We start from the raw sequence: 24,827 nt of genomic DNA, 5'->3' as shown, positions 1-24,827 counted from the left end.
AGGGATGATATTTAATAAAACCAGTTCTTCCAACTTGAAGTCTAACTATCTCTTTATGAAGAAGGCCATCTTGTTCTGTGCTCAAGGCCAAATACAGCCTTTGGACAGAAGAGAAGTTTCAGAAGATGATGCCCAGGGGAAAGCTGGTGATGTGAACACTCTGCACAGCTCCTAGTCCAGCTTTCTGGAATAGCACTTACAGACTCAAAGGTACATCCAGGGTCTGGAAACACGCTTGCTACTGGTATCTGCAGAATACATGAGGGGCCAATGCCAGAGCAGCAATGTGGGTTGACAGCACATGAAAAACTGAGAAGTTCTGGGCTAAGAGATTATTTCCTCTTTACTTCATCATTCTGTAGAGCTGTAGCTCTCACACCTGCTGTATCTCTGCCACCCACTGAATCTCTTCCACATAGGGCACTTCCCTTCTGCCCATGGTTCAACCAGTCCACCCCTATCAGCCAGCACCTCTGGAGGAGGGGAACTGGCTCACCAGGAGAGTCTAGCTCTCCAGCCAGGGACTCGTGAAGTTTGCTGAGAACAAGCCCTCTATTCCACACCTGGAGCTGATACCCATCTTGCAGTAGCTGCGCATGTGCTTGAGGGCCCTATGACCACGGCATGGTTAGCTCACTCCTAACTTCTCTCAGTGGGACAGTGTTTGTGTGGGAGTGACAGCAACAGCAAGGGATGCTAGGGAGATGGCAACACAGGGCTTTCTAGCTTCACACTAGGAGTTTCTCCAGTTGCATGATGCCAAGGAGTGAGATTATTACCTGTCTTTGAAGTCCTTTAAAAGCTCACAGCTCATCGACACCCAAGGCTATGAAGCCTTCTTAGCGCAGCCCTCCTTCAGCCATGGAGAGTACCTCATAGCCCACCATGGAGAAATAAGTGAGCCCAACAGACTGGGCAGTGCCATCAGTGAGTACAGACTGCTTCATGCCTTTGCCCAGAAAAGACACCCATGAGTGACCATCTATGGAACTCCTGCTGCTTGCAGCACTCTTGGCAGTCCCTATCGTCACTGGGACTATGCCAGCTCAAAATGACTCAGCAGGGCAGAGTGTTCAGACATAACTCTGTCCCAAACAGTAGGTATAGTTCCCAGGGCAGGAAAGCTGTGGAAGGTCTTTGGCTTTCTAGCACAGTGGTAGTACTAGAAAGGCTAAAACCTCAGCTTGGAAGGCTAAAACATGACTCTTGTCCTGATCAGCACCTAGCATACCTCTTCCTTATAGATAACTCTCACTATTCCCCTTCCCACAGAGCAAACACCATCTCCTCTCCATGAATCTAAATATCTCCAAAATTTTCAGCTCTTCCTCATGAACCAAACATCTTCCTGACCCATCTTTTAATAAAACCCTTCTTCCATCCCTTCCACTTTTCTTTCAGACTGTGACCCCATGCTCAGGCTGGAGAGTGGGAGATGGCTCCTCTGGAGATAGGGTTGGCAGGTCTAGAAGGAGACCTCAGCTGCCACTGAGGGTCGGGGCCTGGCACCATCTGCAGCCCCTCCTGAGCAGCAGGTGCATTGGGTCCTCCCTTTGCAAAGCCTCCCGGAACCCAACTCCAGTGGGGGGCAACAGCAACAGGCAGCCCATGGGCACTTCCAAGCCACTGGCTCCAGGATGAAAGCAGCAGTGCAGAGGTTCCGCTCAGACCACACTATGCTGCAGGAATCCTGCTGCAAGGAAGGGCTGGCAGCCGGCCCTTTCCGTGCTCCATGTGCAGTACACCGTGTCCTTCGGCTTGTGGTTCAAGCTTTAACCCAAACAAACCATTTTCTGGAACAGAGCTTCACTTCTGCCTGGCTTGTCAGGGACAGCAGCACAGCGCCCACAGGCTCCACCGCCGTCTTGGCCGCATCCTTATACAGCTCATGATGCAGCTGGTCTGACCTGCCAGGGATGAGACCTGGAGGTCATCGTCTCTTTTCAAAAGCTGCAGGGCTGCAACAGAATACCAATATCTCATGTGTCCAGCGTTGGAGCTGGTCTGAGCACCTGCTTTCCAACACATCAATGCATCTGAGCAGTGGACACGCACGCCTGGGTACCATCCATGCCTGTGGGACTGTGCCAAGCCTACCTCAGTGTCAGGACTCTGGTCCACTCTGGCCAGTGGAGGAGGGAAACCAAACCGCAGCAAGGCAAAGGCCAGGCAGTGAGGTGATGCAGACCCTCCTTGTGGCTGGGAGCTGAGCACAGGAGAGCAGCTCCTACACTGGGAGGTTTCCATCCAAACAGCTCCCTGCAGGTAAGTCCCTGTGGGAGAGGTGTGAGGTGCCAGTGACATAGTGAAGCACTTGCACAGCTTTTGGGCATAACTCTAGGAACACAGTGAGAGGGCTTGGGATATTTCAGGATGGGTTCCCAGAACCAGCTCCAGCACCAAACCAAGGACAGGCTTCCAGACCATCCTCCAAACAGGGTATTTCTGCTTCAAAGAGGGGCCAAGGTCACTACCAGACCTCGCTCAGCAAAGATTTCCTCTTGACAGTCAGCTTTAATTCCTGTCTCTAAATCCCCTCTTCCAAAATCTGAAATGCAGGGAGCAACCTGGTGAAAACCACACCAGTCTGTAACATCATCCTGACAGCCGCAGGACAAAACATTGCCTGCTCTGTGTGTCAGACTGCCTCCATCAGCCAGGTCTGGACCTGTTTTTACAGAGGCGGTTACTGGGGGGAGAGGGGAGTGGAGGAGGCTGGGATGTTCCCAGTCTGGAAAAGGAGGTTGGGGATGGTCATCTTGGGATGAGTTTCCTGTTGGATGCAAGGAGACAAGACGGGACGTAGATGTCCCACCATGCCCATCCCCCATGACACCACCACGGATGCTGTGACTGGTGCCTGGTTCCCTTTCCCAGCACTGCTGGGATGCTGATCTCCACATCACCTTAGCTCTGTGCAGGGCCAGTGCTGGCAGTAACAGTGGTACCTGTGCTGGGCGTGTGTGGGGGCCAGGATGACAGAACCCATGTCCAGGGTGGAATCAGGTCCTGCTCCATCCCGTGAGGCAAGGCAAGAGCCCTGTGCTGCTGAGGAGCCCTCCAGTGCAAGGTGCTGTGATGGCCGAGCAGTGAAGGTGTTGGACTTGAAATCCAATGGGGTTTTCCTGTGCAGGTTCAAATCCTGCTCACAGTGGGAGCTTTTACAGGCAGCCCTTGCTCTCAGGGGGACAGGCACAGACCTGTCACCCCTCATCAAGGGGTCCTGCAATCCCACCCTGTCCCTCATCTCGCAGGGAACTATTACTGTTTAGGAGAGGGGCCGCAGCCCTGCACCTCTATGTATCTCAAGAAGAAATCCTGCGATAGCATGTCCACACCACTCAGCTGGTCACCCTGATCTCTACAGCCGTGTTACCCTATAGTCAATCACAGGCTTGTGGCTGCCCTCCACCAGTGCTATTTTTCTGCTGGGGGTGCAGCCTGATGCCAGTGGGGGGACAGGAGGCTGCTGCCACCCCCAAATTCATCCAACCCTGCCCCAGCTCCATGAATACATGTGGGTGCTCCTGAACGCTGCGCTGATCCCTAGGGAACACTCAAGGGCAGTGCAGCCACCCAAGAAAACTTTGGGACGTGCAGTTGCTGCAGAAGCCCCTTTCTCAGCTGGGAATTGAACTAAGGCCACAGGAGTAAGAGTGCCGAATCCTGACCACCAGGGACGAGGTGGTGACTGTGGCAGATCCATCAGTGGCCACCAGCCAAGCCCTGAAGGGACAGAGACCCTTGGGCCCCACAGCCCAAGGAGAGGACCAGATGGGGTAGATGTCACAGCCTTCCTGGGGGACTTTGCAGGGATGCCTGCTCCTTTCTGAGAGCTATGGCACTGGGAAGACCCTCTGTGCAAGAGAACCCCACCTCTGCCAGGCCTGGGGAGCAGGAGGTGGCTATGCCAGATCTCTGATAACCTCGAGAGGCAGGTTTGGGGAAGGCAATGATAGCCAATGGTTCAAGAAAAGATTTTACAGTCCTGTGAGGATTTACGAGGGAGGTTCAGTCCTGTTGATGATAGAGCATGGACCCCACTGCCAGGCTTGCATGGCAGACAGCCCACTGGCCACAGGTGACCCAGCTTCATGGACACAGCAACCCTGACTCCCAGTGCACAGCCAGGGTTTTCCTGTAGTGACCTCAGGAGAAACAGAAGAGTGTCAGTGCAAGCTGGTTGTTGTCAGCAGAGTCTTCTCTGTTCTGGGGAAACAGAAGTCTGAGCCCTCATGCTGACAGAGGGAGTGTGTCTGGAGTCCCCTTTGCTGCTGGTTTTACAGCAATGTTTGCATCCTGTTTTTCTAGGGGAAAACAGCTGGCTGGTACCATCGTCTGAAACTTCATCTGGAGCTGCAAAGAGTAGGTGACCCTGGCTCACAGAGGGAGCAGAAGGAGCTTTTGCCTTCATTTACCCCACAGAAGGACGCGGGCTCTCATTAGGCAGTGCCTGGGGAGCTGTGCTGATGGAGGTCATGGGCAGCAGCATTGCCTGGACATCCTGCAGCTGCGCTGCTGGTGATCCTTCATCCCTGTCCTGCAGACTACACACAGCCTGCTTCCTTAGCCCCATACATTTCACTTAAGAAAATAAGACTTGAGAATACACTTCACTTGAAAAAGAAAAAGAAAAAGAAAAGAAAAGGAAAAGGAAAAAGAAAAAGAAAAAGAAAAAGAAAAGAAAAAGAAAAGAAAAAAGAAAAAGAAAAAGAAAAAGAAAAAAAAAAGAAAAGAAAAAGAAAAAGAAAAAGAAAAAGAAAAAAAAAGAAAAAGAAAAAGAAAAAGAAAAAAAGAAAAAGGAAAAGAAGAAATAAAGTCAGAATGGAATGGGGCAAAACCAAAACCAGACTTCTCCTCCACCACCTGCACTCATTTCCTGGCTTCAGCTGGGATAGAGTCCATTTTCTTCCTAATAACTGGTGCAGTGCTGTGTTTTGGCTTTAGCGTGAGAATAATGTTGGTGACACACCAATGTTTCAGTATTTGTTCGGTAGTGTTGCATTAAGAGCATAGAAAATTGGCACAAAATCCCTGCTGGGATCCCTGCAGTGCTCCGAGATCAGGGGGGCTGGGGGCGGCTCGGCTGCATCTCTGATTACCACGGGCCACGATCATTGAGAACTGTCACGATTCCGGATTCACGAATAGCGCTGTTTGCTGAAGCGACAGAAACACAGACTCGAATTGCCCTTGATACAGTCACTAACTGCATTAGCGCTAAAATCCACCCCACTGAGCAGCCCATCTCCCCCATCATCCCATCAGGGGGTTGCAGCCTCATTAATCCCTTCACCACATAGCTCATGGCCTCAGGTCTCATTCCTACAGGCAGAGCTTCCCCCTAACCAAGGGCTTTTTTGTCTCTCATGCTCTGCCAGTGAGGAGGGGCACAAGGAGCCAAGAGAGAGCAGAAACAGGACACCTGATCCGAACTAGCCAAAGGCATATTCAGTGCCACAGCACGTCACGTCCAGGGTAGAAACGAGGGGGAGTTATCCAGAAGGGACCGATTGCTGCTCCGGGACAGGCTGGTCATCGGTCAGCAGGTGGCGAGCAATTCGGTTCTTTTCTTCCCTTCCTTTAGTTTTATATGTATGTCCTTGTTATTTTCCTTTTTATTAGTAGTAGTATTATATTATACTTAATTCTAATTATTAAACTGTTCTTATCTCAACTCGTGGGTTTTACATTCTTCTGATTCTCCTCCCCATCCCTCCGAGGCGGCAGAGGGAGTGAGAAAGTGGCATTTAGTTGCTGGCTGGGTTTAACCACAGCAACTCACCTCCTAGAAAAGAGGTTTCCTGCTGAACAGGAAAATGGAGAGGGCTTGAAATGGGCCCCCCACTCCCCAGGTGGTTGCTGCCAGCATGGGCAGCACGACAGGGCACAGACCCCAGGGGACAGCGCAGGGCTCAAGGTAACAGGACAACTGTCCCCTGTCCCTGCAGTACCCAGCACAGCGGGGTTCAAACCGGGGGCAATGAGCGCTGGCACAGAGGGTGACACCCTGGGGGTAAGGCAGGAGAAGGCACGGCAGGGCTCCTGAAAGGACGGACGAGCTGTGACTGCGATGCAGATGCAAGAAAGGGCTCCCGAACATTTCCCACAGAAGACGGCAGAGGGCCCGGTGCTCCTTGAATGCTCTGGTGTGTTTGGGAGGGGAAGTAAATGGACAGCGGAGAAACCTCCCTGCGGCTTGCCTTGAACCATGCAGCTCTCTGAAACGGCCAGGGCAGCTCCTCCCTCCACCTGAGGCCAAATCTCAGCACGGTCCCTAAGGACCCCCGCAGCCCTTCTACGACATGGCCTGGGGATGCAGTGGGCATACAGGTCCTCTGTCCCCATGGTGCCCCGATCTCTGCCCAGGTTCCTCTGCAATGCCTGGTGGATAGCTGTCACTGGCTTTGCCACCACCTTTTCCCTGAGGACCTACACTGCAGGGAGCAGGAGAGGTCAAAGGGAGGCAGTGGGTAGCTTTGGAGAAGTGCAGAGTAGGGCAAGAAGAGGAGGGAGGAGTGTCACCCTCCCCTAAAGCTGGCCCAGAGCAAGGGCGGAGACATGATGAATGGTCTGCCGTCTTTCTACACTCTGGCATCTGCTGTGATGGTCAGGGCTGCAGAATATAGCTCCAAAAACCTGCACAGGGCCAAACCCCCGAGTGAGGGTCAAGGCTGGGCCATGCAATAGTCACATGGGATTATCATAAAATTACAGAACAACTAAGGTTGGAGGAGACCTTAAAGATCATCTGTTTCCAGCTCCCCAGCCACGGGCAGGGACACCTTCCCATTATGCCACCCCTTGGGCACTTGAGGTGGATGAAGAGGAGCTGTGCTGGGCTGAGGCACAGCCACCCTGTGCTTTCAGAAGATATGCAGATGTCATGGTTTCGGTTGCCTTTACAAGCTGTAATGGGGTGTGAGCTCTGGCAGCCTTGCGGCTGAGGGAGCCTCAGTGTCTCTCTGTGGTTTCTTAGATCGCTATCTGGCCCTATCAGTTAGCTTGTCACATACAGTAAGTTCCTTCCTCTACCAGCAGGTCTGGGCACGCCAAAACAGGTCACACAGCAGGACAGTCTCCACCTGTGACTGCAGAGGAAAGGGACATGAGTAACTGCCACCCACCAAGTGCAGCAGGGAAGTGATGCAGCCCAGGAGCTGCCTGTTGGACCCCAGGAGTGCGTGGGGCCATGCGTTGAGGCAGGCGGTGGGCACTTGCCCAAAAGGAATCTCCAAAACCAGGGACAGGTCAAGGCTCAATACAAAATGCAGTAGTTATTGTAGTGAGGAGACGAGTCTGAGACACATCACCTTCCTTTGCACCCCTACATGGATCTGGGGCATGAGAAATACATACACAAATCAGGCAAACAATAGCCTAATTGCAATACTGGAATTCATGCAATATAGCAGTACCAGCAAACAGTCTCTTGGCAAATTCCAGCTGAGATTTTTGTTCTTTGCAGAGCCTGAGTACCTGCTAGCATGCTACTGTGCTGCTCCAAAATGCCACCGCTGCATGTCTGTGACAGTCACAGAATCCTAGGGTCACAGATTGGTTTGGGTTGGAGGGGACCTTAAAGCTCACCCAGTTCCAATCCCCTGCCATGGACAGGGACACCTTCCACTAGAGCAGCTTGCTCCAAGCCCCTGTGTCCAACCTGGCCTTGAACACTGCCAGGGATGGGGCAGCCACAGCTTCTCTGGGCACCCTGTGCCAGCGCCTCAGCACCCTCACAGGGAAGAGCTTCTGCCTAAGAGCTCATCTCAGTCTCCCCTCTGCCAGGTTAAAGCCATTCCCCTTGGCCTGTCCCTACAGGCCCTTGTCCAAAGCCCCTCTCCAGGTTTCCTGCAGCCCCTTCAGGCACTGGAGCTGCTCTAAGGTCTCCCCTTGAGGAACCTTCTCTTCTCCAGGCTGACCCAGCCCAGCTCTCTCAGCCTGGCTCCAGAGCAGAGCTGCTCCAGCCCTCACAGCATCTCCATGGCCTCCTCTGAACTCACTCCAACAGCTCCACGCCCCTCCTGTGCTGCTGCCCCAGAGCTGGATCAGGACTGCAGGGGCTCCCTCCAGGTCCTTCACGCACTTTTGAAGGCAGGAGTCCTCAGAGTCCCCAGGACACCCCCAGCCCCATGAAGATGGCTCCTAGGAGGATGAGATGGGTGTCGTGGTTTAAACCCAGTCAGGCAACTTGGAGCCATGGACTCTTGCCTACCCCAGCACAGTCCCTGGCCCAGCCCATGGGGACCCTCCACTGCAGACAGTGCAGTGAAGGGGATACTGTGGGGAGGAAGCCCCAGTACACCCAGACACTGCCCTGCGGTCCCTCTTCATTGCTGAGGCTATGGGAAGATGAACTCATGGTGTCTTGTGAACAGCAGTTCACGAGAAACCACAAGCTGTGAGCTGGCAAATTTGGTGCCTGTTGCAGAAGAGAGGGAGATGGTGAAAGGGGAAAAGCTCTCTGGGGCATCCCGGGGAGCACATCACCTCATGGCAGGGGCAGTGCATGGGGCGATGTCTGGTGTGCATAGGGCGATGGGGATATCTGTTTGCACAAGACCTGGTTCCTCTCCCTTCCACAGTCAGGGGAACTTCTGTCCTGCTTTCTGCATCCACCTTGAGCCAAATCCACATGGACACTTGCATTTGCCCCACATCCCTGGGAGGAGATAGTATTTGTAGAGTCAGACCACTGAGTCAGGCTTCGCAGGCAAGCACTCCCTGACTGATCCTGAGGTGTGTTAGAAGGGGTTTGGAGGTCCTGAGCTGCATACCGGAAGCATAGCATTCAGGATTTTTTGTTTATGGTGCCAAGACTGCCAATCCAGATCTACAACCAGTCTCTGGGGTGACAGTCACCCTTTCTGCCTGCACAGGCACCACTGCTCCAAGCATGCCTGCTGCCCATGCTGCCTGCACTGACCCCCTGAATCCACCTCATACATGTTGCAGACCCACTACGGGAGCAGACTGCCCAGCTGGACCTGCACTGTCCCCAGGTCATTTCAAGGGTCTGAGCACCTTTGTGCTCAAGGCCTGGGTCCTCCAAAAGGAGGCCGAGTTGAGGTCCTCCTGATGCTTCAGGGAGGATGCTAAGATGAGTTTGATGGGTTCTGCTGTCGTGTTGGTGAATCTAGCCTGACCCTGCTGCTCAAATGTGGTTTCATATCCTGTCACGGTCAGGGCAGCCTTCTTGGGGGTGCCAGTTAGCTCAGGCTTAGCTCACCTCACACAAAGGCTATTTTTGCATATCCTAGACTTGCTGCTTCCTTTTTTTTTTCTGCATTTTTGAGGCAAAGGTGCCATGACATCAGCTCTTTTATGCTTTGGAAATTCCAAGTGCTTGTCTTGAAATCTGACTGATGGAGCTGGCCACTGTCACTATATGAAAAGCAGGGACTGAGCCAGCACCTCACATCAAATACAGGGGGAATCTTTCTGGTCCTGTATCTGCCCTTGCAGCTCATCTGTGTCCATAATGAACATCTCTGCAGTGAGCCTCTCCATCATCCTCGTTGCTTCTCTCTTTTCTCAGGCCTCTCCTGCTCCAAGTGAGTACCTGCAGCATCTCCTTCTGCTCTCTTGGGGTGGGTTTTTGCTATGGCTGGCAGTAATTTCGAAGCAGAACTGGAAAAAGTTAGCTGCAGAGGCTGGAAACCTGTGTGAATAGTTTCTCCTGCTCTCCTGGGGCTTGTCCTCCTTTCTAACATCCTTTTATCTTAGGGATGAATTTTACTACTAAGTGTTGAAGTTTTCAGGTTTCATCTCCCCTGATTTTGTTGTCGGGCTTTATGAGTGGTCCCAGGGGGACTGAAAGGATTTTTATCATTGGAAGTGAGTGCAAGGCATTTTACACACAATCCTAGCAATTACTTTAATTAAGCTTTGGTGTTCACAGCAGTTCTTTGCTGGCTTTCTGAGGAAACAAGAAAGGAAGTGGGCTCCAGAGCTGATTTAAGGGGACTGCTGCCCATGCTCTCAGCTGGTGGACGTGCAGTTTATTAAGTGGGAGACTCATGCTGGCTTTCCTGATCTCTTCCAGTTGGGGCTGACACAACTGTGTGCTGCTTCAGCTACACCTCACGAAAGCTGCCCCAGAGTCATGTGAAGGATTATTTCTACACCAGCAGCAAGTGCTCACAGCCAGCAGTCGTGTACGTACCAGCTCCTGCTCTGGGCTCTGGGAAAAGGTTCTGCCAGCCTTTGGGATCTTTGCTTCAGATCCAGTGGTGCCTAGGTCACAGTGATGTGAGGAACCATACCTGGAGTAAGGGAAGGGGGTGACCCAAGGCCCTCTTGTCCCATTACCCCTCCAGGGCTATAAAACTTCCCTGCTTCACCTGACAGGTTCGTCACCAGGAAGGACCGGGAGGTCTGTGCTAACCCTGATGCCAGGTGGGTGAAGGAATATGTGGACACCCTGGAGCTGCAGTGAGCGCTGGGAGCTGAGAGGTCTCTGCCTCGAAGAAGTCCTGCAACCCAATCCAGCAGAGTCTTGGCACAGACCTAGAAATGCTGCTGCTGAATACCAGGACCTGTGGAGCCATCTTGGGGCCCCTTAAGTTCCTCCTGTCTTGCAAAGGTGCCATTTACCCATAATAATTTAGACACCCTTATGGGCAGCTGTGATGCTGGCGACCTTCTGGCCTTGCAGACCCATCTTGCATAGCCTGCTGTGTAATGTGGTTAAACTGTCTCTTCCTCATGCCTCCACTGCTAGAATGGAAGGGGGGTTTATCCCTAGAGCTATCTGTGGGAAGTGGTCAGTTGAAAGTAAGTGTGAGTGCTGTCATGTAAACCTAGGCTGACTTTCAAGTCAGCTGGCTGAACTTTGCTATGGTAGGGTAGATGCTGTGAGCAAGATCTGTCTCCCTGGCAGAGGAAATGGTATGCTTGTTACTTACAGGATGCTTATTGTGGAACCACATTGTTCAGCCTCATTTCAAAATGTCTCCTGCTGGTGCCAAAGAATAAAGATGTTTTTCTCTCTGTGTGTCAGCTCTGGAAGATGATGATCCCCTCCTGCCTGGGGAAAAGGGGTAATAGGACCCCACTACAACCATTTTGAGAGAGGCAAAACCTCAGCCACCTTATCCCTGAAAACTTTCCCTTCTGCACCACATCTCTGCTCCCAGCACCACAGCAGCAGCAGCAGCCCCAGCACCACACCAGCACCTCCGGGGCTGTTGCCTCCCAGCCTCCATGCTCCTGCGGACCCAGAACTCTCCCCCAGCCCTTCCCCCCCCCCCCCCCCCCCCCCATATTATCAGCAGCCAAGACCAGGGGCTGGTGGAGCTGGACTCACTGGATTTGCCACTGTGAATTTGGCAAGGGGATGTCTGGAAGTCAGAGGGTGGGGATACAGCAGCATCGCTGCTCAAAGGAGAGCCAGAACCACATACCCAGCACAGGCTCTTCTGGGGATGCAGCCTGAGCTGTGCCCAGCTCTGGGTACACTCTTGTCAGTGTTTTGCTGAAAAAGACAGGCACCAATGATCTGCTGTTCTTCAGCTGGTTTGGGAAGGAAACCCAAATTTGGTTTGAAAAAGCATAAAAGATCTTTTGCACTGCAAAACCAAAAGCACTTTATCAGCCTATGGCTTGCTTTTAAAAGGGTGACAATCACCAATTAACGGCACACCTGAAATACCCCGAAGTAGCTCTCAAAGGAGCCTAACTGCTCTGCAGGCTGGGCAGGTAGCTCAGCAGGAGAAAAGAGGTACAAGGTTCTGGTTTGCAACCCTGCAAAGCAGCTCTGGCAGAGCAGGAGACAAGAGGGACCACGGGATATAGCCTGGACCTCAGGGGAAGCAGGGAAGGGATATAAAATCAGCCAGGTCTTCCCAAACATGAGAATAATCAAGCAGTACTCATGTTGGCTTGCTTTCATACAGTGGCTGCTTGAGCACTTCTCAGAAAGCCTTTAAGCATTGCTATCCCTCACTTGCAACTGGGAAACTGAGGCACAAGCTTGTCATCGAGGGGTCAAGCTGGGTGAGGCGGGCTGATGGGGCTGGCGTTCCTTGGGGCCACAGGACTGTAAAGAGAGAAGTGAGCAGTTCACGACACCAAAATCATTCCTTTGCAAGAGGAGCAGAATGTGCTGGGGGCCAGAGCTGGAGCACTGGGGACCAGGTGGGGGTGGCCATCTCAGTATCCCCAGAACGTTCACAAATGCCTTCACCCAGATGGCATCAGGGTCAGCACAGACCTGGTGTTTCTTCCTGGTGGCGAAGCTCGGAAGTGGGGAGGACCAGGAAACCTTTGTGGTCACTACAAGGCTGGGGAATATCCTTTTTTGACCGTTGTCTTGTGTGAAGGGAGCTGGCCAAGCTCTGGGAAACCAGAGACGGGCCCTGGGTCAGAATCCTGGCTCTGCCTCAACTTGCTGCTGGCTCCGGCAGGCAGGGAGAAGGACCAAGGACCGCAGACCCAAGCGGCCACTGCAGAGCATGTGGTTGGTGTCTCCTGGGGCAGGCACCTCCTGGGTATTTCTCTGCTGTGCACCAAGCACCTCGCCTGGGAGCATTTCCTCAGCTGGGCTGGGGCAGCTGCAGCCTCTCCTCCTCCCTCTGCTCCCATCCCAGCTTCAGCATGGGCAGGTCCTTCCCAACCACCTCCTAACACCTGGAAAGCATCTCTCCCTGCCAGGACAGGGTGATGGCCAATCCCAGATAACACCCCAACAAGTCCCAGGGTTGGTTCCAAAAGGAAGCACTGGTGGGCTTATGCCAGGGGAGGTGGGTCTGGGACAGGGGGAGCAGGGCCTCTAGGGCAGGCTGGCTTGGCTGCTGATCCCGGAGCTTCAGGATGGAAACTGAAACCAGAAAGGCTGGAGAAGAAAATTCCCACGTGTGCCTGGGCTCCTGGCCAGGGACTGCCCGAAGAGCCAGCAGCAGTGCTGAGTGTTCCAGCTTCTCCGGGCTGTCCCTGCACCTGGGGACTCAGACACGCCTCAGACCCCTGCAGCGCTCCCATCCACCATGACACCCGTCCCAGTCCCCTCGCAGTGCACGGAACCCCAGATCAGGGACTGTTTTCAGTTCCTGCAGTTCCTCCTCAGCATCAAACTGGGTTTCTCAGCCCAAACAGCAACGGAGTGCGCAGCAGGCATGGAGAGAATGGGACGTTCTTGGGGTAGAGGAGACCCCCTGCACCCTGTTCCTGGGCTCCCTGCTGTCCACCCGTGGGCAGCACCTCCTGCCCACCCACCCCACCACGCAGCAGCAGTGGCTGCTCCCGTGTTTCACAGCACAGTGGAGAAGCCCGCTCAGGATACGGCTCTCTGCAGGTCTCAGTCTCTGCCCCAGGATGGTAAGCCCCGGCCACGGAGCAGTACAAGATGTTTCCAGGTACGCTGACCCATCTTGTCCCTGCTTGGGCATGACCTGACCTTTTCTGCTGGGACCCTGCAGGGTTGTCAGTGTGTCTTCCCAAAGCACCCTCCCAGCAGAGCCATCTCCGTGGAACAGGGGTTCTCCACGTGGTGGCCCTTCACCTGCATCACCTCCTGGGACACAGCACTGGGCCCTGGCCTGGGTTTGCCCTTTGCTGTGAAGGCAAACTCATCAGGTGCACTGTAAGCCCTCCTGCCTGCAGCCAGCTTTCCATCCTGGAAAAGGCAAGACTAGAGGGAAATCACAAGACAACATGCAAGTGCTTTCCCAGCCTCAGTGTGGCCAAGTCTGATCTATAGCTACCGGGAAAAAAAGAAGCAATAAGAGAAAGGTTTTTGTTTGCATTAGGAGGAGAAAAGGATGGCTGCAAGGCCAGGCGAGCTTCAGGTGACCGTGCTGTTGGGGGATGTCTTCTCAATCTGCAGAATCACAGGAGTGCTGAACACGTTTGCAATGGGAAAGCTGTGCTCAGCACTGTGCTTTTACCCTTTGGACCTGCTCCCTTCCATTCGTGTTCCCATGCAAAGCTGTGTCCTGGGAATGTCTGCAGCAGGTTTGCTGTGGCTGTTTTACTCCTGCAGCATAGCTGACCCCTTCCCTTTGTTTTACAGGAACAACCGCCATCGAGACGGTCAGAAAGAAAGCTGGGGTCCCTGCCCCTCTCCTGGCAGCACTGCTGGGCTGGGCAGGACAGTGTGTATGTGGGTGCCTGTGGGCTCTTTGCTGGGGAACACTGATGCAAGCATATGGGACATGCCTGTGGTGTGTGTACAGCATGTTCATGTATGTAAGAGGCTCATCGGTGCATAGAAACATGTCTAATTCTGTATAGGATGTGGGAGGCTGGGGTGTATGTGGTGGGGAACAAGATGTCAGAGGATGTTCATGTGTCTGCAGTATGGAAACTTCATGGTTTTGCCTCAAACCATTTCCCATCATCACATGCCATATAGAATGCGCAGACAGGCTTAGGGTGAGGTTCTGTCTCTCTGCTGGTGAGCACCACACAGAGGCATATAAAAGGAAAAAAACAGAGGGTTTGTCTAAATTCTTTATTCTCCAGAATCATGATTTCATACATATAAGCCAGGGCCACTCATCATCCAATGCTGAGACTCTGAGCCACCCTCACTCAAATACCCTCCCTGCCACTATCCCATAAATAGCATCATTACCCACAGAAGAAAGTACTGCCTATCCAATATGACAATTTCTTAAATAACTTAAAATGTTACAACAGAGGTGCAGTCCCACGGCCCATTCCAGGCCACAGGCAGAGGGGTCAGGGCAGATGGATGAGGTTGCAAACTAGCCCACACAGGCCAAGGGCAAGCAGCAGCACCCCAACACAAGGTGTCTTGTGGTGCCCTTCCAGTGGTTCCCTGTAGTAGCCTGCAGGTGACATGGGCTCAGCAGCTTCTGTTGCCCCAGTGTCCTGCTCCATCACAGGAGCTCAGGAAAATGAAGCTCCTGCATGACAGCAGCTATGCTTGCCATCTTGCTTTGCTCAGTTCAAGTTTTTCAGGTAAGCTTGAACCCAGGTATGACTGGGATTGGCACAGACCTGGTGGCCTTTCTTTGTGATGAACCTGTGGAAGAGGGATGAGACATTAGATCTCAGCTCAAACTTGCACCTGGGAGATCCCGGATCCCAGCTTTGGGGCACTGCAAGAGGTTCTCCCACATGCCCTAAACTGATGCTGAAACCAATGGCTGTCTCTGTGTCCTGGGCTCAGCAGTAGCAGTCATTTTTTTCTCCTTCTTAGTATCTGGCGCAGTGCTGTGGTTTTGACTTTCGGTGGTAACACTGATGGTTTTAGTTACTGCTCAGTAATGTTTAGTCTGAGCCTCATGCTCTGCCAGGGAGGAGGGGAAGCCGGGAGGAAGCAGAGGCAGGACACCTGACCCAAACTAGGCAAAGAGGTATTCCATACCACAGCACATCATGCCCACTATATAAACTGGGGGCAGTTACCCAGAAGGGTGGGATCACTGCTCGGTCGTGCTGGGTATCAGTCGGCAGGTGGTGAGCGGTTGTATTCTCTTCCCTTGTTATTTCCCTTATCATTATTATTACTGGTGGTAGCAGCAGTGGTTTGTGTTATACCTTAGCTACTGGACTGCTCTTATCTCAACCCGTGGGAGTCACATTCTTTCCATTCTCCTGCCCATCCCTCAGGGAGCTGGGGGAGGAAGCAGGGGGAGTGAGAGAGCATCTGCATGGTTCTGGGTTGCCAGCTGGATGTAAACCACTACACTGTGATTTAAGGTAGAAGTTCTACCCTGTGAGGGTGCTGAGGCGCTGGCACAGGGTGCCCAGAGAAGCTGTGGCTGCCCCATCCCTGGCAGTGTTCAAGGCCAGGTTGGACACAGGGGCTTGGAGCAAGCTGCTCTAGTGGAAGGGGTCCCTGCCTCTGGCAGGGTGGAACTAGGTGAGATTTAAAGTCCCTTCCAACCCAAGCCAGTCTGTGATTCTATGATTTCCCCCATTTCATCCCTTTTCCTACACTGCCTCCTCAGCTCCTGCAGTAACATCCTTGTGCATCCCTGGCAGTCACTGTCCAAGCCCTTTCCCCTTGGGGTTCCCCTCACCGTGCTCTGTTCCTACAGACCCCTGTGCCCACAGCTGCCCTGGTCACTCCCACACGCACACTCCATAGGGACTGTTCCTGCGCTGCCCCGGCTTTTCCACACCCAGGAGTCAACACTGGTACTTACACGATGGCTGGCAGCATGCAGCTGGTGCTGGTGCTGTAATACCGCAGGATGCGCCTATGTGGGAGCTTGTGTGCTGTGTAGGAAAAGCAGCAGATTGGGACATCGGATCCAACTGCAAGAGGCAAGGAGAGACGATGTGAGCATGTGCTGGGCTGTGCATCAGGAACAGCCAGCTCATCGGCTCATAGAGCTGTCCTGGTAGGGAAGGGAGTGAGGAATTAGAGAATAATTAAAATTGAAATGGACATTGGGGATCATCTGGTCCAATGCCAGGAACAGTACTGTTGAGTACTGGGGGAGATTCCCATGCAGTCATTGCTCAGAACTTCATTTCTCCGAACTTCATTTCTCCACCTCTTCCAGCCCCAGGGCAGAGACTGAAGTCTCCAGACTACAACCAGGAACCAGTACCCTGAGTCCAGAACAGATGGATGAACAGATGTGTGGATGGAATGATGATGGATGGATGGATGGATGGATGGATGGATGGATGGATGGATGGATGATTTTCTAATTCTGGGGTTCCTACATGCAGCTGAGCTCAGTGCAGAGTGGAGACTGGTACATATGCTGAAAAATTCCCAGTCATCTGCCAGGGGAGCTCCATGGAGAATGAAACCAAAACCTCAGATCTGTTCTTCACAAATGAAAAAGCAGGACTCACCTGGACCAGAGAAAGTCTGGGAGCAAGAAGCTGCAATGAGGAGAAGAGCAAAAACAGCTGCAGCGACCTTCATCTTCCCTTAGGTGAGGGCACTCAGAGCAGGACCAGAAGCTCTGGCAGATGAGGCTCAGACTGCAGCAGCTGGATTCAGCCCCTTTTTATTAGGGAGTTCTGGAGGTAGCTGGCAGAATCCCAAGTGGAAATTCCAGGATGACGAGAAAGGATGTCACGAAAGTGAAACAGACAAATGGAATCAGGTTTAAAAAAAAAAAAAAAAGAAAAATCATAAAGAATGGGATCTGGTTCACATTGGATCCAAGTCTGCTGAGCTCTGACTCAGTGTTCATTTTCTGTTCTGTGAAATCAAAAGGAAACTAAAATGTGCCAAGTGGCATGGCACTGTTTATCTGATCGGAAGGAGGGTTTTTCCCTGTGAGTCTGTTATAGCAGAAAGACACAATGCTTGCCTAGGATTATGCAACTCTGGAAAAATGTCCCCAGAGGGGCAGGCTTCGAAACGTGCTCATGCTCTTTGTGTCGGGTGCTTATCAAAGGCTGTCAAACTGCAGCACATGGAGCTGAGAGGTGGCAGGACTGCAGGCGCTTTGCCCCTACCCATCCTGCAGTGCTGGGCTTAATGAGGAGCAGTGAGGAGCTGGGGCTGGAGGCACCCTGATGATCGGCCAGTCCAGCCCCTGCTCCAAGCAGGGTTAGTGGGAAGGCTGCCCAGGACCATGTCCCAATGGGCTTTGAGTATCTGCAGGACTCCACAGCCTCTCTGGGCAAACTGTTTCAGTGTTCAGTAATAAAGTTTTTTCTGGTGTTTAAACAGAATTTCTTGTTGCCTCTTGTCCTGTCATTGCACGCTACTGAGAAGAGTTGAGCTCTGCCTCTTTGCTTCCCACACACATGTTGATGAGATCTCCCGGAGCTCTCTGCTGTCTGGGATGAACAATCCCAGCTCTCACAGCCTTCCTCCTAGGAGAGATGCTCCTGTCCCTTAGTAATTTCCGTGGCCTTTTGCTGAACTCTCTCCAATATGTCCATATGTCTCTTATGCTGGGGAGCCCAGAACTGGACCCAGCACTCTAAGAGCAGCTTCACCAGTGCTGAGCAGAGGGGAAGAATCACATCCCTTGTTGTGCTGGCAATGCTCCTAATGCACCCCAGGAGCCTGTTGGCCTTCTCTGTGGCAAGGGCAAGTTGTGCTCCTGTCTAATTTGGTGTCCACCAGGACTCCTGGGTCCTGTTACGTCAAACTGTTTTCCGGCTAGTCAGCACCAACACATGCTGGTGCATAGGAGCATCCCGCACCAGGGACAGGACTTTGTTGAGCTTCATGATTTTTTTTCTCCAGCCTGACAAGGTCCCTCTGGGCAGCAGCATGTTCCTCTAGTGCGCCAGCCACTCCTTCCAGCTTTGCATCACCTGCAAATTTGGTGAGGGGGCACTTTCTCCCAACATCCAGATCATTTAGATATTAAAGAGTACTGGCCCCAGTACTGATCCCTGGAGCTGCCCACTGGCAAATAGCCTCCAGCTGGACTATGTACCATTTATCACAGCCCTCCAAGCCCAGCTGTTCATCCAGTTCTCAGCCCCTCTCACTCCCATTTATCTAATCTGCACTTGGATCAGAGAACTCTTGGATCACAGCCTGCAAGAAACCTGGAGAGGAGCTTTGGACAAGGGCCTGTAGGGACAGGCCAAGGGGAATGGCTTGAACCTGCCAGAGGGGAGACTGAGATGAGCTCTTAGGCAGAAGCTCTTCCCTGTGAGGGTGCTGAGGCGCTGGCACAGGGTGCCCAGAGAAGCTGTGGCTGCCCCATCCCTGGCAGTGTTCAAGGCCAGGTTGGACACAAGGGCTTGGAGCAAGCTGCTCTAGTGGAAGGGGTCCGTGCCCGTGGCAGGGGTTGGGACTGGATGAGGTTTAAGGTCCCTTCCACTCAAAACAGTCTGGGATTCTGTGATACTTTATCAGTTTGCCAATGTAGATGCTATGGGAGCCTTACTACTGTCAAAACAATCAACATCCCCTTACCTCTCTACCCTCATCCATCTTGCCAGACATCTCATCTTCACAGGCTCACCAGGCTGGTGAGGCATCTGACTACTCATAGTCACCTTAACAGTCACAGGCCTCCATAAAGCAACTAAATGACAGGGTCTCACTTTGCTTTGGAGGGTCTTTTCAGGCAAGAAGGTCTTTTGCCACCTCAACCTCAGTCCCCAGAGGAACATGGAGTTCACTGCAAGAGGAGGTTTCCCACACCTGAGATATTTTGCCAGCCTGAACCAAGCCCTCCAAAAGTTTCCTTGAGTACAAGATGGATTATCTGGCTAAAAAAGTGAGAAACAAATGGTGGAGAACCTGCCTGGCATGGGAGAGACTTTCAAGCCTCAGCAGGTCACCAGATCAGGACAGCTCCAACCTAGGAAGCAGGGCAAATCAGGGAGAGGGTGACCTGGGGCTTCCCAACATCCTGCAACACCCTGCGGATGCAGCTGGAGTCGAAGCCCCCCTCCACTGCAGAGAGGATGCCAAGGCCTGCGGGTGAGCTCCTGGACCTGCATTTTCCTCTCTAGAAGTACAAAACCGCAGCTCAGCTACCGTGGAGCAGCAAGTGAGAGCAGTGGAGTCACCAACCTTCACCAAGTGGCTTGTCTCTGGCAGGGACAGAAGGAAGGTCCAAAGCCCCTGAGACAAGTGATGCTCTGGTCCTCCCCATGCTTACCCTCCCTGGGAGGATCTCTTCTGCACTCCTGCTTCCCTGCATGGTCTTACGCTGCGTTACACCCCAGGACACTGGTGCTGTTGGCTGTGGCAGGCCACCAGCTCGCCATGCAAATGGGCAGAGACATCACGAGAGTGGCTGAGCGTGTGCTTTTATTGGGGCCATAGACTCTCTGAGTCCTGACACAGGTATGGGGAGAAGTGTTGAGTTCTGTTGGATTCGTAGCAAGCCCTGGCAGAACCAACTCTGCTTTCCTGGGTTCGTCTGAGCAGCTCTGGACAGAGGTGTATGACGGAACAAGAAGTGCCTCCAGCTCTTGGTGAACTGCTGCCAAGCAAAACCAAATTGTGGCTTCTTGCCATGGAAATTAATCATGCAGAAACCAACAGTGGCAGTTTCATGTTCCTCTGTGCTAGCATGTGCACAGGGAACAAATGCAAGATGCATTGCCGGGTGAGAAGGTTTGTGGCTGCAGAACGACAGCTTTGTGGCTAACACCAGCCAGGGGTGGCTTTGCTCATGGGAACTTCACAACTTCTGCTCCCCAGCCTGCCACCTGCGAGGAGCAACCACAGGGCCAGCAGCACACGAAGCACTGGTGTGGAGGGGAGGTGTGATGGGGCGTGCAGTGTGATCTGCATCAGGCAGCTCCATCCTCCATCTGGCAGCCCTGAGATGGTCAATGGAAGGAAAGGAGACGTCATTTACTGCTAATGAATCTGACAGAGCTGGAGGAGCATCTGCAAGGAGCTGCTGCAGCTGCAGTTGCTTGGTTGTGTCATCGGCACAGACTGTTTAGTGCTGACAAAACTGCCTTTTGTCAGCTGTGATGTTGTTTCCCCTGCAGTGCTGAGGAGCCTTCTGGCAGGGGGGCACCTCTCCCCGGCCATGGGACTCCCAGAGCAAGGCACCCTCAACAGCCTCTGAGGCCAGCTTCTGCTTTCATCTTTCTGCTTCTGTACGCTGCTTTTTGCTTCTCTGTCAAATCCCAGAGCCCTCTGCTGTCACAGTTCCCACAGTCTGGGCAAGCCGATCACTGTCAAGCTTCCTTTATTACTCCTGGAAATGAGCCATTTTTATCATGTTAGCCTCACCCAGACTGGGGCATGAGATTTGTTTTGGTGCAAGCAGGGTAGAAAAAGAAAGCTTAAATTATTCAAACAGGAAGACTTTAGGGAATGATGTTGTAGTGGGTGTTGAGTCTTTGTCCCCTGTGATAGATGGTGACAAGGATTAGCCCAGAGGCTCTGGGGCTCCTTCAACCTCCCCCCCCCCGCCCCAAATCCTGCTCTTTCCAAGAGCCACAAGGCACATACCCCAGGGCAGGGGGAAGCAGGGCAGTTTGCTACTGCAATGGTGAGGGCTCTGCCCAGGCTGATGGAGAAGCCTCCACTCACCCATGATTGCTGCACCATCCCAGCCTGGCACTGTAGCACCATCAGAAGGACCTTGGACCCTGTAAAGGGCTATTACCCCATTCCAGTCACTCCTGCTGGCCATTTTCTCCTCTTGCCCATAAGCCCACAAGCGGATGGGAGCTCTGGGGCATAGGGTGCCCTGGGGACTGCAGCCTTGTCCCTCCACTCGCAGCCTGGGGCAAAGGTGATCCCAGACAGAGCCGAGATCCCCTCTTTCTCCCTGCTCTCACCAGCAAACCATCTACAGCAAGTCCCTCCCGTGGCTGCACGTCCACGAACAGTCCAGAGGGATGCAGGAGGCCGCACAGGGAGGCTGTGGGGTTATGGCAGAACTCCTTGAGCCCTCCCTTCTGCCTCAGGGAATGCTTGTGCCAGGCAGAGCCAGAGCTGGCCCAGGCAGCCAGACAATGGCCCTTTTAAAGAGCACAAGCCCATCTGGGGTAGCAAAACCCTCAACATCACGGGGAGCAGGACCTGCAGAGCGCCCTAACCTACAAACAGCCCCCACACATGGGAAGTGGTTTGCAGCCTTGCAGCAAGCCCAAAATAAACCATGAGGCTGGTAAACATCTGAGCACCACTGCCGGGCTCCGTGCATGACCACGGCATATGGAAAGCTCACACCTCGCTGGAAAGCTTGTGCCTCCCCTCAGGGCTGGGGGGGGACTGACACCTGGCATGTCCCTGCCAGCACACTGCTGCTGGTGGGCACAGGGTCTTCAGGAGCTCCAAGGGCCATGCACAGGGAAGTCCCCAGCTGTGGCAATGGCCCTGACACAAGTTAAAGGCCAACAACCCTGGTCTCAGCCCCCTCTGTGATCAGGGAAAGTCGAGATTCTCGAACATCCCCGAAACACCCATGGGGTGCAGCCACTCACCCTGTGCTCTGGAGGCCACCCACAGCCAGCCCACTCAAGCCTCCTGGAGAGCTGGGCTCCAGGAGCAGCAACGGCAGGGAAAGCAATTTAGTTCTGCCTGGCTTCTTTTCCTTTTTGCTTGCTTATGACTAGCAAACAAGCCCCACTGGGCTGATTTATAAACTGATTTTCTTTTTCATCCTAGCAGAGCAAGCAAGGAGGCTTTTCTCATAGAATCATGGAATCTCAGGCTGGTTTGGGTTGGAAGAGACCTTAAAGCTCACTCATGTTTTATGGTTGTTTTATTTGTTTTTCGGAAAAAGCCCTTGCTGGAGACAGATTAAACCTTCAACAGGATAACATTTTCTTATCGGCCACAAACATCTTCCTGGCGTGACGTGATTTCAGGGACACAAAGGGGTCTCCCGTGCAGCATGGCCAGCAGTGCCCAGCACCGCTCACACCCTGTCATGATGGCCACGCACCCCCCTTCACCCTGCACAGTGTGGACCTGTGCTTTCCAGCCACTGCCACAGGACAGGTACCACTGGAGCCAGTTCTGGGACATGACATCATCTACAGAATTCCAACATTTCTCCAGAAATGTCGAGAATGGTGGGGGCAAAATTTCCGTGCATTGATGGAAAGTCACCAGTGCCAACACTCAGAGCAGGATGGCCCAGACACTGCTGCAGGGGGAAGTGGAGCTTGGCCTAGATGCAGTTTCTGAACTCAGGACAATTCTAAGCACTTCCTTTTCTGAATCTTGACTCCTTGTCATTAAACACAGCTATCAATAGCAACTTACATCAGCCAGTTTCACCGTTTTTTGCAGGGTTCCCCTTTCATTCAAGATCAAGAATTTCCCTATTTCTGCTATCACCCAATTTATTTTGGGCATTTGTTTTACTTAGCACTTTCTCCTGGGATTTTTTTGGCGGTTTGCAGAAAAGCTTCATCATATTCCTCTATGTAAATCGATGCAATATCATCCAGACCACCTCAGATGGCCTGTCCTGCTGACCACAAGCACTGAGGGCTGCTGGCAGGGCAAGGGTAGACACAGGTTGACCATGATTCCTGAAAAGATTTAAGAGGGCAGACTGAGATGAGCTCTTAGGCAGAAGCTCTTCCCTGTGAGGGTGCTGAGGTGCTGGCACAGGGTGCCCAGAGAAGCTGTGGCTGCCCCATCCCTGGCAGTGTTCAAGGCCAGGTTGGACACAGGGGCTTGGAGCAAGCTGCTCTATGGAAGGTGTCCCTTCTCTTTGAAGACAGGCCACCTCTGGCACTTCTCCTGTGCAAGTCCAGGACTGTGTTCTCCTCCAGACTCCTCTGCCTACACAGAACAGAGCAGGTCACCTGTATGGAGCTAGCCTGCCATGGCTGGTGGCGGGCTGTGCACACCATGCAGCCCTGGAGTGATATTTGGAAACTACAGAATTATTTACTGGATGGCTGGGAGCGTTGAAAATGGTGACATGGAGACATGTCCAAGAAATGCATCTGCTTCCTGTTGAGAAGAGATGTTTTCTTAGGAACATCTCCTCACAGCCGGACAGCCCTCAGCTCTTCCCAGAGCATCCGTCGTGTCCCTGCCAGGCCTTCCCTCTCCTCCTTAGGGACAGGGAGGAGTTTCGTAGACCTCCACAGTAGTCTGTGTTTAGGCTAGTAGCTCCTTTCCAGTGAACAATCCCTGGTGCTTCAGCTTCTGGAAGTCTTATTTCATGCGTACCTCCATCCGTGCTGGTGCCTGCAGTGCTGCCATGGCAGCAGGACATGCCCTGAGTCCCTTCAAACTATGTGAAGCACAGACAGGTCATGGACCCCACTGGTGACAGCTCCAATCTCCTGCTACTGGGGCAGCATGGGCTGTGCAGATGTGGGAGGGAAACAGTCCACAGCAGAGGACACCTCAGCCCCTTTCTCCCTAACGGGCCTCATCTCATTCATACTCTTCAGCCCTTGGAAGGATGCACTCTCACCTCCAAGCTGCTTGGGCAGGTTGGGTAACAGCAGCCTGTTGGCAAATGCAGGAACCTCCATAGGGGAACTTCTTACTAAGGAACATGCATGAAAGCGGCACAAATAGCAGTGGTAATTGTTTCATATCCTGTGTTACTGGGAAGGCACTGAATCAAGGGGGTAGCTTCACCCTTCTGGGGCTGAGGCTACTGCTTTGTTCCACCATGAGACTTGCACCACAAGCAGCCTCTCCTCTAGTGGAAATTCCACCGTGCCTACGCAAGCCGCTGCATGGACCTCCTCACTCCATAAATTGAGGAGCTGCTGACTGTTTCAGCATCAGACAGAGAAGAGGCTGACAAGCTCCACTTGCCTGCTTCAGCTCCAGCCACCACTTCGCATCTGACATGAAGGTCTCTGTGGCTGCCCTTGCCATTCTCATTGCTGCCTTCTGCTACCAGACCTCTGCTGCACCAAGTAAGTCCAGCTCTCCTCCTCCTCTCTAATTGGAGACAGGACAGATGTCACTGCTGGGGCAGGGTGCCTTCTGCCAGTGTTTCCATCCCTGGGTCCCTTCCTGTGTCAGACCATCCCCTGGCAGGTGCTTCAGGGACATTGGGTCTCTCCTGCCATGGGAAAGGCACAGCTCAAATCATGGCATGGGCTCTGTCAATGTCGGTTCAGGGTGAGCCCAGAAAAGGAAAGAATCCACATGCTCCCCAGACCTTGCCACTGACAAGAGCCACCTTTGCCCTTCACAGTTGGCTCCGACCCACCAACCTCCTGCTGCTTCACCTACACATCCCGGCAGCTGCCCCGCAGCTTCGTGATAGAGTACTATGAGACCAGCAGCCAGTGCCCCCAGGAAGCCGTCGTGTAAGTCCTCTTCTCCTGGGCAGTGGTGGGCTTTCCCTTTGGGCTGAGGATCCAACCAGGGAAAGACTCTTTTCACAGGAGAGGGGATGGAGGCTGGCCCCAGGGATGGGAGGGATGGGGGGACAAGATGTATAAGGGGGTGGTCCACAGGCTCAGGCCAGTCCTGCTCTGCCACTTCGCAAGCTAGCTGGTGACAG

At 53.1% G+C, this 24,827-nt stretch overlaps 3 protein-coding genes and 1 non-coding gene across 5 annotated transcripts in view; 3 read left to right on the top strand and 1 right to left on the bottom strand.

The window, feature by feature from the left end:
- Positions 1–24,827, top strand: part of LOC130599465 (C-C motif chemokine 4 homolog) — a 60,316-nt gene that overhangs the window by 34,946 nt on the left and 543 nt on the right. Inside the window, exons 2-3 of one of the 2 annotated variants that reach the window (XM_057409950.1) lie at positions 24,121–24,231; positions 24,516–24,630. In XM_057409950.1, the coding sequence (XP_057265933.1) occupies positions 24,162–24,231; positions 24,516–24,630 (185 nt within the window). In that variant the 5' untranslated portion in view covers positions 24,121–24,161. Of the gene's footprint in view, positions 1–23,929; positions 24,232–24,515; positions 24,631–24,827 lie in introns of those variants that run through there. The other variant, XM_057409949.1, reaches the window with a different exon arrangement.
- Positions 3,073–3,154, top strand: TRNAS-UGA (transfer RNA serine (anticodon UGA)). Its single transcript has one exon. It is a non-coding gene; the product is annotated as a tRNA-Ser (tRNA).
- LOC130599467 (C-C motif chemokine 5-like) lies at positions 9,267–10,678 on the top strand. The gene is made up of 3 exons (XM_057409951.1): positions 9,267–9,554; positions 10,046–10,157; positions 10,351–10,678. Exons 1-3 carry the CDS (start codon positions 9,482–9,484, stop codon positions 10,436–10,438), a joined length of 273 nt encoding a protein of 90 aa, XP_057265934.1. The 5' UTR covers positions 9,267–9,481; the 3' UTR covers positions 10,439–10,678.
- On the bottom strand, positions 14,766–17,025 carry LOC130599468 (C-C motif chemokine 4-like). The gene is made up of 3 exons (XM_057409952.1): positions 16,783–17,025; positions 16,119–16,230; positions 14,766–14,989 (listed from the first exon to the last, which is right to left on the bottom strand). The coding sequence occupies exons 1-3, from the start codon at positions 16,853–16,855 to the stop codon at positions 14,908–14,910; spliced, it is 267 nt and encodes an 88-aa protein (XP_057265935.1). The 5' UTR covers positions 16,856–17,025; the 3' UTR covers positions 14,766–14,907.

Source organism: Pezoporus wallicus, unplaced genomic scaffold (genome assembly GCF_028554395.1).
Source record: "Pezoporus wallicus isolate ANWC-B61680 ecotype Strahan unplaced genomic scaffold, APGP_CSIRO_Pwel_v1 contig_10012, whole genome shotgun sequence".
Lineage (NCBI taxonomy): Eukaryota > Metazoa > Chordata > Aves > Psittaciformes > Psittacidae > Pezoporus > Pezoporus wallicus.
Note: the sequence above shows the minus strand (reverse complement) of the source record. Positions and strands in the feature narration are given on the sequence as shown.